At 41.7% G+C, this 16345-nt stretch overlaps 1 protein-coding gene across 2 annotated transcripts in view; it reads right to left on the bottom strand.

Moving 5' to 3' along the window:
• Positions 1 to 490: 490 nt before the first annotated feature.
• ssh1a (slingshot protein phosphatase 1a) overlaps positions 491 to 16345 on the bottom strand; it is a 52884-nt gene continuing 37029 nt past the window's right edge. For both annotated transcript variants that reach the window (XM_053480930.1, XM_053480931.1), the window contains 11 exons: positions 15247 to 15368; positions 12869 to 12937; positions 12304 to 12369; positions 10815 to 11009; positions 10407 to 10500; positions 9979 to 10107; positions 9823 to 9869; positions 9009 to 9155; positions 8489 to 8689; positions 7692 to 8322; positions 491 to 7483 (listed from right to left, as the gene is read on the bottom strand). In XM_053480930.1, the coding sequence (XP_053336905.1) occupies positions 6419 to 7483; positions 7692 to 8322; positions 8489 to 8689; positions 9009 to 9155; positions 9823 to 9869; positions 9979 to 10107; positions 10407 to 10500; positions 10815 to 11009; positions 12304 to 12369; positions 12869 to 12937; positions 15247 to 15368 (2766 nt within the window). In that variant the 3' untranslated portion in view covers positions 491 to 6418. The remainder of the gene's footprint in view (positions 7484 to 7691; positions 8323 to 8488; positions 8690 to 9008; positions 9156 to 9822; positions 9870 to 9978; positions 10108 to 10406; positions 10501 to 10814; positions 11010 to 12303; positions 12370 to 12868; positions 12938 to 15246; positions 15369 to 16345) is intronic.

Genomic DNA, 16345 nt, shown 5'->3' on the forward strand with positions numbered 1-16345 from the left:
TCTGAATATTAGTCTCCACGTAAATGCACCTAACAGCATTAACGCTTATTAATTTATTAAATTATTTGTGTTATTCGATTTGTTATTAAAAGCCTTCAGTTCATGCAATAGTACTTACAGATGTTGTGTTTATTTGACACACAAAAAGTATAATGAGTCTTTAATAACGAGTGTTGCTTATCTAGGCAAGTAAAGACCAGGACTGTTAGGTCGCTTCCCCAACGTGCACCTTTTAAAAATGAGTAGCCTGAAATCACACAACACTGTGGAGCATATTTACTGTGAAACATAGAGCCAATGATTTCATGTGTGCAATATCTAAAGAAAAACATTTAAACCTAGATCATGAAGAAGAAAGTTCCTAAAATCTGTCACTTTGTACACATAATATAAAGCATGACCCTGTTTTCAGCTTTTTTTTTTTAAGCAGATAGAAAGAATATTTTTTTTTAATCAGGTGGAAGGAAAAAAAATTAAACCTGAACAGAACTGAATGAAAAAAAAAAAAGTTTATTTCCATAATATACACACAGTACATCATTTCCACAAAATGTACAAAGTGCAATATGCGTCAGAACTACAGCAAATCCTGCGGTACAAAAGACAAAATTACTGCATACTTAAATATAAAACAAAAACTAATGGCAACAGTAGTGAATAAGAGAACCGCGTACACATCACGACCTCGTCCTATTTGCATGAAGGGCCTTAGCGACAATATGGCTGCTTTAGCGGTGGCCCAGATACGTCACGACGTTACATATGATTCATGTAGTGATGAAATCTCTCTTGTCCGCTCAAACCGTTCTTTCCGAAGGTGCAGTAAAAGTGGCATCAGCTGAGCATGTGGATCTAGAAATAAAGTCTATACTGACTTGACTGGCATTAAACATTTCATTAAACTTTGGTTATGGCTCAACCAAAAACGTTTGGAGCAAGAACTTTTTCTTGGCTAGAATTTAATTTAAAAACAAACAAACAAAAACAAAAAAAAAAGTCAAATAATCAACAAGCCTAACTTGTATAAAACGTAAAAATGTACGCGAACGGCTTTGTTGGCAACATAACAGAAGGGAAGATAAAGATTTAACCATGCCTCTGGTGTTTCACTTTAAGGCACTTCAACATTAATAATGCGATTAATAAACACTAACGCGAACGACACGAGCTAGCAACTCTTGACTGAATGGCATCAGAGGCAAAATGGCAATGGCTTGTGTGGGAGTGATGGACGGTCGGGGGCTTTCCAGCCGTGAACTGTGGCTCAGTGGAATTGCATCTGTATGAAACATTAATCTGATAACATTCAGGTGAACTGTACTGTACACACACAAGGGGTGTTCAAGTCGACCTGGGACTTTTGATCAGAATAACAGAATACAGTTTTAAGCGTAAATAACTTTTATTTCTCTGCTACACTAATGCACTTATCCCAGTGTTTCACTAGTGCGTGGATACCAACAAGGTAGAAAGTTCTCTCAGTATGAACCTGAGACTCAACATCTGAAATGAAACGCTGGCCTCCCAGGAACTCCCGTGGGGGAAGTTACGACATACGATCCTTGTCTGGGATCGCATGTCCTCCTTTAAAACCTTTGCGTCATTCAGCACAACAAACTCCCCTTGTGTATGCATGCATGTATGAGAATATATTTTATGTATTCTCGTAAGAGCAGATGCTCTTAGAAAATGATGGAAATAAATCGTTACATCACTGCACCTAGGAAGCGATCAGGGAACCCAAAGCTTCCACTACAATAAACCGGCTGATCTGTAAACTCATCAAATGTTTTCTTTTTCCCCCACAAAGCTTGTTTTGGACAAACGGCTCGTCCCTGATAAAAAGCATAAGTGGGCGCAGAATTTTGGACAAAAACCACAACGCCCCGGAGAAACTAAACCGGATAACACTTTACACTGGGGTTCCATTAGTATTAGTCACTAGGACCAAATCTGAAACATCAAACTTAACAAACCCCCAAGCTAGAATGACATGTGTACATGTTTAATAAAATACAAAAGTCTGCAGTAGATAAACTCGCTTTCCAGTCGCTAATATGTTCAGTAAGGTGTTTCACGTTTCAACACTCTTCATTACCGGGAATTATAATGATTATTTTTATTTTTTGTTTACTCATGGCTATAAGCTACTTTGTTAAACGTTACTGATGCGGTGTTAATGCTGCAGCTTGCGTTTGTTCACGTGTTAACCTTGTAAACAGAAATAAAAAGATGGGCAGGACCTAGCACTGCTGGCGGCGAGTGAAAAGGGGGCCAAGCATTCATCGTCGATGCGGTTCCTCCTTAACATGAGTCATCTGAAATTGCACAACAACGTCGAGAACAAACGCAAACGCACAAAGCTATGAATAAAATAAAAACAGAAACTAAAAGTTAAAATGCTAAAAAAAAAAAAAAAAAAGAAGAAGTTTGAAATCTTTGGAATCATGAATCAAGCTAACAATCGCTAAATAATTTGTTTCAATTCGTCCACAGGAATCCGTACACGCGGGTAAGAAGAAAACCGCTAGCTTTTCCCTGATCACCACCAACGCAAACGTGTGGACGTGAAGTTTCCTCGCAGAAACCTTGCCACACGTGCAAGGCAAACCTTGATGTGTATTTCTTTGTTGTTGTTGTTTTTTTAACAGTACGATATCAGGACATGGAAGTAAAACTCAGATATCAGGTTGCTATGCAGGTGTACAGTAGTGCCTTTTTTTTTTTCCAAGCCAAAGAAATCCAAAACGTCTCCCTTTTTCAGAGTGGTCACAAGGACACAAGTACCGGAGCGCCATTTTGTCACCTACGAACATATTTACATACAGTGCATTGTGATGCGTGTGCATTAGATCGGAGCGTGTGTGTGTGTGTGTATTGTATGAGCCTGCTCATGGATAAATACTAACGTGCACTCACACACTTGGGTTTTTTTTTGTTTGTTTTTTTTTCTTCCCCGTCTCTCATAAATAGTTCACAGTAATCGCACGGTCCATGATGTGAGACGTCACTCACGCTCGCATGCAAAGGTATATACAAGTCACGCTTCGGTCAGGAACACACGCGCTCGACATAACGACAGATGTACAAAAACAATAAAGGATTTTGCATAATAAAAAAAGAACTCAAGTATTTAAACATTGAAATAAAGGGAACAAACCTGACTGAGATGATGAGTGTGTGTAGCGGTGTGTGATTGAGTGTGCTAGAACATGGAATATCTGTATATAACTGAGTTTGTGTGTGTGTGTGTGTGTGTGTGTGCTTGTGAAGCTGTAGACCTTGCGATCTCACGCACAGGAACAATCCGAGCCCCTCAGGATGGCACACACTAACATTAAGGTCATGTGACCTTCCTAGAGATCAACACACTCCCAAACTCAGTCACGCTGGAATGCAGTTACACAGACAAACGGGCACATACACACGCAGCTGTGTTTGCGTGTCTGTGATTGTTTTGTTTTTTTTCAGTCGAAATGTATTTTAAAACAGAGCAAGATTTAAGCAAATCATTATAGAAATTTTTTTTGGTTAAAACTATTCTTTTTTTCAGTAGGATATAAGAGTTTCTTTTTGTTCTCGACCCTTCCAGCTCTTTGATGATGTAATGCATGGAGAATTTTCCACACTAAGTGAAATGTACGGCGTCTTTAAAATCGGACCCTGCGTTCATACTAGCGGCTGTTTTCCAAGGTTTTTTCCCCCCAGTGTTGTCACTTCATATTCTCATCTGATCAGCTCCGTATAACCTCGCCGCTGAATGCTTCATTCTGATTGGTCGGGTATTTTACGCGACAGCAGCTCTGTCTGCGCGGCAAATCAGGGATTAATCACACATGAATCTGCTTATCATCATAAGTTAAGTAGAATTTCCATGGCAACAGCTCTGTGGAGGGAACGTTGCACTATAACACCGCACTATAAATCTAACAATCAACTGATGCTATTTAACAACGTGACACATATTTTCGTTGATATGATGTAGTGTTCTATAGGGAGGTTTTTATTTAACCTTTTTGTTGATTTCTGGTAAGGAGTCTGCAGTGGCGTTTCCCCCATGTTTTACGGGTTCTGTGAGGGAATTATTTTTTACCACTCCTAAAACCTAATGACGTTTCATGTACAGTGCATAAAATGAATAAAAAGTCACACAGAGTTGATGTGATTAAAAAAGGATTAAAATAAAATAAAAATCACACTTCAGGGACATCCTGTTACATTAAATTAATCTACACGTCTCCACTGGGTCGGGTTTTCATTTAGTAGACATGCTCTGATGTACACTTCATATAAATCTGTGTGTTTGAGTTACATTTAAATACTACAGGAAGGGAGAACTTGGGTAACTTTAGGTTCTGTTTTACTTTTAAGCATCTAACGGTGTAGAATTAGGACTAGATGTAAGTAGGAACTGAAGCTGTGATGGTGTGGAGTCTGGCAGACAAACAACCCGAGGGACGACCCGAGACGATAATCATCACAATACTGAGACACAGATTCGATTTGTATTCGATTCTGCGAGTATCATGATTTCATAAGTTTCTCAATTAAATATTATTTTTATTTGATTTTGTTACAATTCTAAGCTCATTTAGCAAATAATTTGCTCCTACCGCGCAAGACGCTGTGCTGCCTGCCAGTGTGCGATTAGTTCAGAGTGCACCCCCTGTAGGAGCATCGACAAACTGCTAAATTTTGCTACCTCAAATGCAAACATATTTTGATAAAAATTTTATTTTTTATTTTTTAAATTGATGCTCAAGTCTGAAGTTTGGCCAGGAAAAAGATTTTTTTAACCGTCCCCAATTATTCTTGGTTTGTAACTTGTAACATATTGAAGAAAATCTTAATTCAGACGTTGTCTGAACCCTACTGTCACTTATTGCTGGATTCACGACTTACGCCACTCGCTAGTGTGAACGCAGAGTACGCTCAGGAAGCTTGTCTCGGGCTGATGTTAAAAAAGCGTCCTCGCGCTGCATTTATAGGATGTTTCAGCATCCAGTGATTTGCATTGCTGGTTTGTCGTTGGCTTGTTTGTTAAAATTTGTGGAATTTGAAGAAATATATTAATTTTTGTGCTATAACCCAGTACACAAAGTGTGTGCGCCAAGTTAGGGGTTGATTGGAGCTGCCCTTGGAGAGTTCTACCGCTGGAATACATAGCTCTGGACGTTACACGACAACCAGGATTAGTTTCTCATTATCCTACCCGCAACCGGGTAAACGACGGTAGAGATTTAAATAGCCCCGAAATGTAGCACTTTGACTGAATCACATTTTTTCTTCTTGACAGATATTCAAAAAAAAAAAAAATCCCTAAGGTGCTAAAGTGATACCTTCCATATTAAAGCATTCAAAGCGGTCATCACTACGAGGGCCTGCGACAAATTATCGCCCACTGTTTCTCCAAAACACCTTGAGAGGACTTGGAAGTCTTCTCACACACACTCGAACAAACCTTCGGGTTTTTTTCGATACAATTTATCAAACGAGTCCTGACGGCCGTCAACGCGCCCAGTGTTAACATTCAATGGTAAAATAAACCATGGAATTCAGACCAGAGCAAAATACAGCTAATTATCTCCAGCAACATGTGTTGATATACAGAGCAGAGTGAACAGCAGAGAGATTGAAAAAGAATCGTGTTCTTCCTTCCTGGAAACAACTTCTCAGGGCGCACAAAGTCACCAGCACTGATTGAGAAATCGCTTTTCCCGCTGCTCGTCAGAAGCATTGTCAAAATGCGAGTAAGCAGGAAGATGAGATTTACACCGAAACCAGACTCAGACGTGTAGACGAACAGACAACAGGTAGCAATTTCTTGTGAAATATGGCTGCTCAGCAGGAAGGGGAACCAAAAGCGATGGTTTCCTTAGACGCTTGGCCGAAGAGCACTCGGTGTACAAGTAGTTTTTAATTACACATTTGCAGCTTCAGTTCCATGCAACAAAAGTCTTAAACCAACAAGAACCTTCTCAAAATATTTGGATATCCTGTTTCCTTGAGTAGCATATTTTTTTTTATATTCACAGCATTTAAAAGGTCTGTTTATTCCCAACTCTTCGACCGGATGTTCCCTTTGATGCCATTTCTAGATGACAAGTCTTCTCAGATACGACGAAAGGCTTTTGGGACAGCAGTTTTTGTTTTTTTTCTTGCAAACCCTGTTTTTCCCCCCAACTCTACATTTTAAATTTTGGGTTAAGCATCATCCTTGCACACAAGTGGCAGGAACTTCAGCAAAGCCTTGTTCAATCCACCCATTAAAGAGATCTTTTTACTGCAAACCCTAACGCCCGACCTGGGTATTGATTTGCGGATGGCCGAGCCTACCGTTTAAGAGAAGTTGGTTTTCAGGAAGAGAATCTTTGTTCAAGTACATCATCATCTTGCACAAATCCCTCATTTCTTACTGTCAGCTCCTGGGCTCAGATGTTCCTGTTGCTCCTGGACTGAAGAGCTCCATGGCTGTAGTGGCAGAGCAGAGATTGGCACGATCCCAATCTGGACTGGAAGTGACTTCTGGCTCTGGGGAGAGCGTGAGAAGGAGAAGGGTGCCAGCGTCAGAAGAGCACGCTGAGGAGCAGAGGTCCTCCGTGGAGAAGGTGAGGCTGCCGAGTTTGGCCAACGAGTTGGAGCGCTTTAAACGGGAAGGCACTGTGAGTCCGGCCAGGCGCATCCTCGCTTCTATCTCCTGTGCCCGCTGGCGAACCAGACCCGGCTTTCCGCGAACGCTGCGGATGCTGTCACTGCTTGAGCTGCGTGTCAGCGTGGAGCCGTGCGGGGAATAGACTGGCGTCAGTGCTCCCGAATCCTCAACTGCAGGTGGCACTGACGTCCAGAAGTCTGCTGGAGTACTGACCATTCCAGACGAAGTGTCTAAAGAAGCAGAAGGACGTTCTGGCGTCTCCGCAGAGTAGTGTGTTGCAGCAGCTCCTGCGTGTTCACGGAATCGCTCCTGGAACAAGCCGGACAGTTTCTCCAGTCTCTCCGCTCGCCGCCTAACCAGGCCGGACCTCTGTAGCTGGTCTAACGTCTCCTGCTGCTGCTGTGAGCTTCCCTCTCTAAATAAACTCAGAGACTTCTCTTCTGCCTTGTTCTTGCCCCTTGACCCTTCGTTCTCTTTGACCCCTTGACCCTGTGCTGTATCCTTCGTTGGCTGAAGATCAGGTTTGTGTGACTGGCTTCCAGACTTGTCCTTAAGCACCGAGAGTGGAATGGCTGATGTGCTGCATGAATCTGAAGCTGTCTTGGTGCACTTGTTGCATTTGCAGTTTGGTCCACAAAGACGTAGTCGTGTGGGTGTGACAGCCTTGACTTCAACACTGGTGCAGGATGGCACTTCTACAGAGATACTAGGCACACCAGAGATGGGTAAGGGGGCAAAGCCACATCCACTGGCATTAGAGACAGTACTGGAGGTTGAAAGAGAGCTGGATGGTGGTCTGGGGCTAGACGACTGTTTTTTAAGGGCACTCTCCTGTACAAAAAGACCAGATAACAGGACATTACAGAAGAAAAGCTAAACCGCACACAGGCAGTCAGTCTAAACGTATTCCCTATGAAAGGCTTAAAGGAATTTACTACAAAAGGCAAGAACAATGATTGTGTGCAAGAGCTACTATGATTGAAATTATATTTATTGCATTTTCTGACTACAAAAATAGATCATCAGAAGATTTACTCACAGCAAGGCTGTTTCGTGTCCGGAGGTGGTTGTTGTTGTTGGAGTTCTCGTTGCAGAGGTGATTCATGTTACCCAGATCGATGCCGCTCTCCTCCCCTGCACCCCCTTCCCTCTCTCTTCTCCCCCCCTCGGCCAGTGCCTGCATCTCCTCCTGCTCTTTCTTTGCCTCCTCCTCATCTTCCTCCTCTACAGTGCTGAACTCCAGACGCAGACGCAGCTCCTCCAAAGGCTCGGCACCACGAGTGCAAGTCTGCGCCGCCGTTCCCTCTCCAACGGGTGCAGCGAAGCGGGGCGTTTCGAATGCCTCGTCATCCAGCAGGGCGTCACGTTCCACGTCTTCTATCTCAATGTAGACTCGATCCACATCCAGCAGAGGCGCCGGCATACGCACCGGCGTCGACGGTTCGCTGTCCAGGGCCGAGTCTGACAGACGTCTGAAGTAGTAGTTGTAGTTCTGGGGGTTAGAAGGGTCGAGTTCCAAAGCAAGGGGTGAAGTGTGGGCAGCGGCCTCGCAGCAGGAAGGACCGGCCTCCGGGGATGAGTCGTCGACGCAGCAGGGTGCTGCAGGACGCTGACAGTCAGGGTGATCGCATTCAGAGTCCGGATGCCACAGCCGATTGTGACGCTGCTTGCTGTAGTGTATTTAAAAAAAAACTTTTTTTTTTTTCAAGTTTTCAAATATTGCGTGAGCAATTACTGGTTAGTAAATAACTAATGCTGGTAACTTTTGAAACTTGTATAATAGTGACTTACTGTTGGTGTGTTATAATTATTTCATGAACAATAAAAGATGCTTACCTTGCATCCAGAATGCCTTCGTATTCAGCCAGCTGTCTCATGAAGCTTTCGTTTGGCCGCGTGACGCTACGTTTCTGTTTGACAAAGTTGTAGGCTTTCTCCAGGGTCCAGCCGTACTCTTTCATGGCGTAGGCTATGACCGTGGACGCCGAGCGGCTTACACCCATCTTACAGTGGACCAGACACTTGGATTGGTTCTTCCTAAAAAGTTAAGTGTTAAAAAATGTAATCTAGGAATAAACACAGTAGCATTCAAACCCTTCTAGGACCTGACGCCGTCACCATGTTAAAACGTGATTATACCACTGAGGTACGGCTAAACTTTCCGTCCAGCGTTCTGCCAGCATGTAATGAACTGTAACATCTCTATTCACAGGTTAATGGTTAACAATCTTCAAGACTGTTCAAGCATTTTCTCCTACGGACCCTATTGTGTCTTAGCAAGTACTGTTACTCAGCGATTGTTTGAGAAATAAAACTACAAACTACTGTCCGTCATATGTGCCTTACTTAGCCTTACTTAGCCTTAACGATGAAGTTGTACGTGTCATTCCAGTGAGCCAGGAGGTCCGTGGTCTCCTCATCGTACACGCGCACGTTGTGGTAACAAAAAGTCCCAGGGAAAAAGTTGTCAATCTCTCGTGTGACATTCAGGATGTAGCCCACCCTAAGAACAAAAACAATATGGTTTAAATTAAGAGAGATTCACTTGATGTGCATCACACATTAGAGAGATATCCATTAGGGAAAGGAGTCACCAACCGATCCGATCTGATGTCATCACGATTAGATAACAATTAGGTAACAATTATATTTATATTGCGCTTCTGTATCGGTCATGATTTAATAAATATCCCGATTTAATACTGAATTTCTTTTCTGAATTTCTTACAATTTTAAGACCTTCACCTTGAAAAAAAAAAAAAAAAGTTGTAATTATAATTATAATTCAAAAGTTTAATACTTCAGATTGATTCATCATCTTCACAAATGAACAGTCAAGGCTGATCAAGTTAAAAAACAGAAAATGTGCTTACTGGTCGATCCACCAGTGCATCTCTATTATAAAAAAAACTAAAAAAAGATTAAATAAAAATACATTTTGGAGTCAGTGTGTATGGCGATAGACAAATTCCCACACAAAAGATGTATACACTTCCTCGAAGTTCATTTAAAGCTACAAACAATGAAATGGTACGTTTGGAAAGCACTCCAACAACTGCATGGGTAGAATTTCAGCTGGAGCGTTACCAGACCTTATGGAAACATTTACATCTCCACATGGTAAACATGTTTGAAATAGAGTATAACATTGTATGTGACCTTAAACTCACCCTGTCTCCTGAAGCTCCTCCAGATTGGAAGCGTTCCATTCAGATCCCTGAAATACACAGGATTCACAGAACAACCTCGAGCATTACTCTTATTTCTAGTATTACTTTTGGATTTTCAGCAAGACTTTTAATGAAGGCTTAATTTTTTCCACTGACCAGATAGAGGTGGTCGAATATGAGCGTGGCTTTATCCATCTGACCCAGGATCAGCAGGATCTCATTGTCGATGAACTCTTTGTACTCCTTCAGATTGCAGTTCATGTGCTGCTCGAGCTCAGTACGAATCTGACAGACAACACAGGATTTAAAAACAAACAACATTCTTAACACTACAGCTACAACAGCTAGAGATTTTAATCAAGAGGACATCATTTTTCATCTAGAGTTCATTAGAGTTAATTATGCCACATTGCTTTTATAAATTCTGAATTCTGATTGGTCAGAAGGGAACAGTGCAGAAGTGCATTTCATGTGAAATAAGCTATAAATATTCATGTTTCATGAGACATTCTATTCCAGGATCTTCACTCTGATGGTACAGAACTGCACACGGCATTGTGTTTCTTTCTTTATTTTTTTTTTACCTCCTTCGACGTCACATTCTCCAGGTCCTGCAGCATCATGATGCTCCTGAGTTTGGTTTTGATGAGGCATTCTGTTCGCTCTCTCTCCGTGGGCCTGAAGAAAACACCAGATGATGATTAAGCCAGAGAAGAGCTCCGAGAAGAGCTTATTTTCCCAGCATGTTTAAAAAAAAAAACAATAGATCTGTTTTGAGATCTGATTCAGCTAGCCTGTTTCATGTTATGTGAAACGTCTAAATAAACACATTGCTGAATTTGTATTTGTTATCAAACATGAACCAGACGTCTCATTTTATTATAGGTGTCTAAGATGCATGTAAAATACACCGAAACGACACGTGGACACAAAGCACAAAGTGAACAAAGCAAAAAGCTTTAGGTTAGATGAAGGGAAGTTTAGGAACTCACTTGTCTCCGAACATGGCGGGCGAATCGGGCCGCATGGTCTCCAGGTCCTGCATGGCGTTCCACTCGTTGATGCAGCTCTGCTCGGAGGAGATGCAGCTCTCATAGTAGCCCGTCCAGGTGAGCGCAATTCCACCGGGAAAGTAGTTATATCGCCGCGACACCTCGCACGCTTTGTGCAGCACCTGCAGCGCTGACCTGGTAACAGGCCAAAGGTCAGAAGTGAGACACGGAAACTGGACTGCTCCCATTATTTGTCATGGGATGAGAAAATCTTGGCTGAGCTCTATACCATACAATGTGATGATAATAACGATGTCTACTGTATAAAGCGCTTCTAACAGCAGAACTCCACTTACATTTCTGCTAACGTCATCATTAAGAGGTAACCAGGATTATGTTTACAGCCACATTGGTCAGCTCTGATTTTGGATCTGTATGTCATGATGGTTCACATTCATAACTACAAGTGACTTGTCTCTGACTCTAAAGTGGACGCAACTGTCCTTTAAAACGCCTTCAATACATTAGATATAGCATGTATCCAGTCCAGGACCACATTGAAAAGCGACTCTGACACAACTGTGTGTTCAGACGAAAAGAAAAAAAAAATCAGAATTGATGGTCATGTGAATGTAGCGTCAATGTTTTCAGAACAAGTGGTTTTGTTTACATTTTGTCCTCCTCTCTCTGGTGGCTTTTAGATGAGCGATGGTGCAGCTCTCACATTCTGAGATCTCAACATTTCAACCAGGATTTTCTGACACTTTCCCTGAACACTGTCGCTGACTTTCCCTAACTGACTGATGATGATAATAAGACGCATACAGGATTTTTTCAGGCCATTTCTGCGACTATGAAATGCAGTTGAGTATCCCACAGCTGGCAGAGAAGACGGCGGTAAACAGACTGTCTGTAAAGCACTAGGGAAAGAAGACTCCTCTATTCCGTTCCATCGGGCAGAAACTCGCAGGACGACGTGAAGCGCATACAAAACATCCTCGTCAGTCAGCAGCATCAATTCCACCAGTCCACCAACAGGTGGCAGTCAATAGCTGAGTTTGGCAAATCTCTCGGTGCATCTCATCGACAGTGTGAAGGAGTAGCGTGTACTCAGGAATAGAGCGAGAACAAGGCCTTGTGTATGAGGCGGCCGAGCCGAGAGCGGGCACACGCTCATCCAGCGTTATCGCTTCCTCTTTCCATCGTAATGAAACGAGGTATTCACACTCTGGCCTCGAACATGAAACCTGAGCTTCTCAGGACAACAATGCTGCTGTCTCATGAGCTATCACCTTTCATTTTTTTATTCAAATCAGTAGAACTTTGTGCTTAATGGAAGGAAAAAATGTTTATCTAGTAAGACCAGCTCAGTTGTAAGACCAAATGTTCAGGTGATCATACTTTAACATATTTACAGTAATATGAAATCTGTTCCTGCCTTCCGGATCGAAAAATACATTTACATAAACACATATTCGTCGTGTCTTACCACATGGCCTGAACGGAGACGGGCTTAAAGATGTGTGTGCGTCCCGCCGTTGTCATGCTGAATCCCCTGCGGATGGGAACGCAAAGGTCAACAGAGGTCAACCTAGCAAATCACTCAGACACACAGTTACGGAAATTTAAATACATGTTTTTGACTTCCTTATCTTTCTATCCCCCTAATTGTTTCATACTAAGAAAACCTGATGACACTAAAACTGAATGCATTAAATAACTACTAAATGTCTGTGATATAATAATAACAGACGACTTCAAACCCAATCCCAATTACATCTGTTTCATTTCCCTGGAATGAGAAACTAATAGAATATAACACAGATTTTGAAACGTCATTCAGAAATTATAATGCATTATATAACGTCATTCGTTATACACCAGTTTCTTACTTTGCTTCAAAATCATTGAGATGATTGTTGAGACGGATGTCGCTATGCTGGTGCTAGAACTTTACACCACAGAACTACTGATTGTTGCAAAATCTTTCTAACATTCGTTGACAATTTTCTCTGCGTTGGTGTGCTTTGACCAGTAGGGGAGGTTGCACTCACCCGTCTCCGTCCAAATGGATCTTTGTGTCGCTCCAAAGAGGCAGGACCATCCCTATAGAGCAGCTTTTACTGTAGGGACAAAAGAAATGTTACCCAGTTACTCTGGTTTCAGTCTGCAGAGATCCTAAGTAAACACATTTTGCCATGAATATAATAGCTGTTCGGCCTAGACATTTCTGATGTTTAAATGGAAACGAATATGGCAATTTGGATTTCCCCTAATGTGACCTCAAAAGAAGAGCCCCGTCCTCTGGCTTGATGCTCAGGCAGGGCGTGGCTCTGGCGTAGCTCATTTGCATAAAAACTGAAACAGCAGGTACAGAGAAGGAGAGAAATTAAGCCAGTTTGATATATAAGAGAAAAGTTTGTTGTTTTTTTGTTTTTAGGGAAAAAACTTTTAGGACTTTTATTGCTGCACCTGTTAAAGTTAATGGAGCTAACATGTAACATACGTTTTCAGCCTTTAGTCTAATGCATTGTACAAATCCGACTTCTGAATCATCCTAACTGTGAAATATATATGATATGAGATGAGATAGTCTATTATATATTATAATTATATTATACAAGGGTGTTCAAGTCAAACTCGGCCATTTCCACATATTTGGACCATTAAAGGAGTTCCTGGGAGGCCAGTGTTTCAGGAGTTCCAGGAGGCCGATCATGGTTTTGATGTACTGAGGAAACGTTCTACCATGATGCACTAGTGTAAGTGCATTAGTGTAGCAGCGGATTATATAAAGGAATAAAAGAGAGTGTGTTTGCGTTCTCATTTAAAAGTCCTGGTTTGACTTAAACGTCCTCATCCTCTTCACACCTTTGGGTGTCACTGACTCCAATATGAAATTACATTTGCATGTCCAGCTTTAAGCCACGCCTCCTGAATCACTTTCCCAAGTTTGCTGAAAGTGATTCAGCTCTCGCTCTGTATTTATCTCTGTGACGCCCTTTTGTCCTTTTTTTTTATAGATCAGTGTGTCATACACTGTCACAAACCACACACACGCAAATCTGTTCCACACTGAGCAACTCGACACACCTGTTTGAAGTGAGTGTGCAATTATTCACAATTATTTTTTACATCAGACAATCTGTGCAAAAAAATTTGTCAATACTTTTTATAGTTTTTTTTTTTGTATATTATGTACATTAAATTATAATCTGAAGTGGGTGGAGCTTAAATCCTTGTTAAAATAAAAGTTTTGTGTTTACACATATTTTATCAGAAAGCAGTGTTAATTGTGCTAGCTTTGCAGCTCCAGTAAAAACCAAATAATGTAACATATATATATATATATACAGTATATATATATTTATTTATTTATTTATTTATTTATTTTCCCACCAAGCAAACGCTTTAAATGTAAAACACTTCAAAATACGTATATACACACACTTCTCTCCTCTATCATGATTCTCTTTAGTTGAACCTTCATAAAGTCTCGCTACTGATCCGTTATTGCAGCTGTTCACCTCGCCGGATCGAGCGGCCCGGTCGCACTGACTCATAGCGTAGTCACACGTGAGGGCTGCGTAACCACAGACACCAATGCGGTGTAGCAAAGCACGGGTGGTCTGGACCTCACTCAAACACACCAGGTTCATCGTTACAAGCTTCACCTTCACCGAGCTAGCGTGATCGAAAAGAAATTACAACGATCGGCTTGCTAGTGACGGTGAAGCTGTTTATTTATTTACATAGTTTGGAATTTGCGTTCATTATTAGTTAAGGAAGAAACTATGCTGTGCTAATTTTGCTGTCTGTTCTTATCTAGCACTGAGGGGTAGGACATGGATTTGGTCTCTAAAGCCGGGGTCAAAGTTCAACTTAAGAATTCATGCATCATCTTGTCCTGGATTGGCTTCATACTTGCCATCAGTGCATGTTTTCAGTGTATTCCTAGGGGGACGTTTTAAAAAATGAAAAGCACTTGGTTTGTTTTTTTCTCAGCAAAGTATACATGGAAAATGTGAACAAATATAAAAAAAGGCCACATGTAAGAAGACATACAGTATAGTATGGTCAGTCAAACCGCAGATATTTTGGTCTTTATTCTGATTTTGTAATCTATTTTCCGGAGATTCAGGCAAGTTACACAAGGAGCAGAAATTATTTTAAGAAGAATATCAATTCTGTCTCCAAAGCTGCAGCATCGGCACAAACCGTCCTCATTCGGAGATCACAGTGTGTGTGTGAGCTCACAGACGGGTTGCAGAGGACAAGCAGGTTCTCAGTGTGTGACGACACCTGTGTATGTTAGAAGTTGTGTATTTATAGGGTACAATGAAACTTTGCGTTAAGGCCCTTTTCACCTGTTAAACAAAGAACCGATGACGGTGACTGTATAGCGTGTGTGTGTGTGTGTTCGTGCACTCACCTGTCTTTATTGTTGAAATCCATGCCCAGCAGAATATTTTCCTCCGTGTCCTGTCTGCCGCTTGTGTAAACCACCACCATGTACCGCACACGATCTGACCATGCACTCTCCAACCGAACCGCCTGGCCAACACACACACACACACACACACACACACACACACACACACACACACACACACACACGTCATACTGATTACGAGAACCAGTCACTTATGTCAGTACACAGCAAACATTCCATTAGCAATATCTCTATAATAAAGGATCTGATCTTGACTAATCTTGAAATGCACTGAGATGTAATGTGTTACAAATACATTAAGAACAATTAACGGCTCAAGAATAAAGTGTGAATAAGTGTGCTCTCGTGCATTATAGATAATAAATGATATAAAAATATCTAACATCCATGGTTTTCCTAATAAACAAATTTTGTATGGAAATGTGATTGAAAAATCAGGGGATATTAAAAGCACCCAAAGTATTGTGAATAAGGTTTTTGTCAGAGGTAGAAGAGTTTGTTTACAATGACAAAACTGGGTCACGTGTTTTATCGCCGGTCCTTCCTGCATAGTTCACTCACACACGGACAACGTGACATGATCACTCTCTGACAGAGAGACAAAACCATATGATGCTCTTCCACTGACTGCTTCTGAGACGGCCATCTTGGGAACCGCTAGCGCAACAGTTTAGTCGTTTTGTTTTTCTGACAGCGAAGGCTTTACTTTTGTGGGAGGTCAAGTTTCTCGTCTTTGGTCACAAGAGCGATTTAAATATAGATTAAGTTTAGGCGGAACTGTCTGAAAATAGTCCGAGTGAGGAGTCAGTGTTGTCCAAAGAGGATTTCCGTTTTGTGTCGGGAGTCGTTTCGCTCCAAACGAACACTTATAACTCCCAAACGGTTTGAGCGTTTCTCTCGGCAGCAGTCAGGAGACCCAGCTGAACGTTTAGCTGTATGTTTTGTGGGGGCGTGTGCAAAACTGAGGAACGATCAGAGAGGGAGAATCCAAGAGAGTTTTTTTGCTGACTCATCGTCAGTACAGTACAGCCCACGACTCTACTGGTTTTCAATAGAGTGAGTTTTGGTGGGAAGAATT

Source organism: Clarias gariepinus, chromosome 21, assembly GCF_024256425.1.
Source record: "Clarias gariepinus isolate MV-2021 ecotype Netherlands chromosome 21, CGAR_prim_01v2, whole genome shotgun sequence".
In the NCBI taxonomy this organism is placed as follows: Eukaryota; Metazoa; Chordata; class Actinopteri; order Siluriformes; family Clariidae; genus Clarias; species Clarias gariepinus.